The following is a 706-nucleotide window of genomic DNA, read 5'->3' on the forward strand; positions in this document are numbered from 1 at the left end:
ACCAGCGCCTGTGCCGTTCTCTGGCCATGCTCCAGACCCTCCAGGTCCTTATGGGAGGGAGATGCTGAAAACTGACTATGGGACTCAAGGTGTGGTCCCACTAGAGACCTGCATCCTCCCACCCCGCAGCCACCCTGGCATGGGTGCTGCATATCACAGAGGCCTTTGGTCCCACGGGAGGGCCCAGGGTGCTGCTGGAGCTCACCAATGAGTGGGACGCTCTCCGAGGGCGGCATGCTCTCTGCAACCAGCAGCTGGAAGACGGTGAGGGCCAGCAGCACCGTCACCCCCAGTGAGACCTTCTCCCCGGAGTCGGCCGGCAGGTAAAAGCCGAGGGGTGCCAGGAAGGAGACCATGATGCAGGGCAGGAGCAGGTTGAAGATGTAGAAGGAGGCGCGGCGGCGGAGGAGCAGGGTGTAGGTGACGTCGGGGTAGGGCTCGGAGCAGTCGCTGGCATCCCCAGAACCTCCCACTCCACGTTCTCCACGAAGTCCGTCAGGTCCCCGGTGTCCAGCCGGTTCCGGAGGTCGATCTGGTTCCCGTTGTAGGTCCAGGAGCCAAAGGTGAGGCGGCAGCGCTGCCCGTCGAAGGGGAAGTAGGAGACGTCCACCTTGCAGGAGCTCTTGGTGATGGCGGGCGCGTCCCACATGATGTGCCCGTCGGAGCGCAGCACCACGTTGGTCTCCATCGAGCCGCCGAAGCGGTC

General features: G+C 64.3%; 1 protein-coding gene across 1 annotated transcript in view; it reads right to left on the reverse strand.

Moving 5' to 3' along the window:
- Positions 1-703, reverse strand: part of LOC103768808 (neuronal acetylcholine receptor subunit alpha-10-like) — a gene marked incomplete at both ends in the record, with an annotated part of 1343 nt that extends 640 nt beyond the window's left edge. The window contains 2 exon segments of the mRNA XM_008935964.1: positions 206-448; positions 451-703. Of these exon segments, the coding sequence (XP_008934212.1) occupies positions 206-448; positions 451-703 (496 nt within the window).
- Positions 704-706: the final 3 nt, after the last annotated feature.

The sequence above is a fragment of the Merops nubicus genome, unplaced genomic scaffold (assembly GCF_000691845.1).
Source record: "Merops nubicus isolate BGI_N331 unplaced genomic scaffold, ASM69184v1 scaffold47352, whole genome shotgun sequence".
NCBI lineage: Eukaryota > Metazoa > Chordata > Aves > Coraciiformes > Meropidae > Merops > Merops nubicus.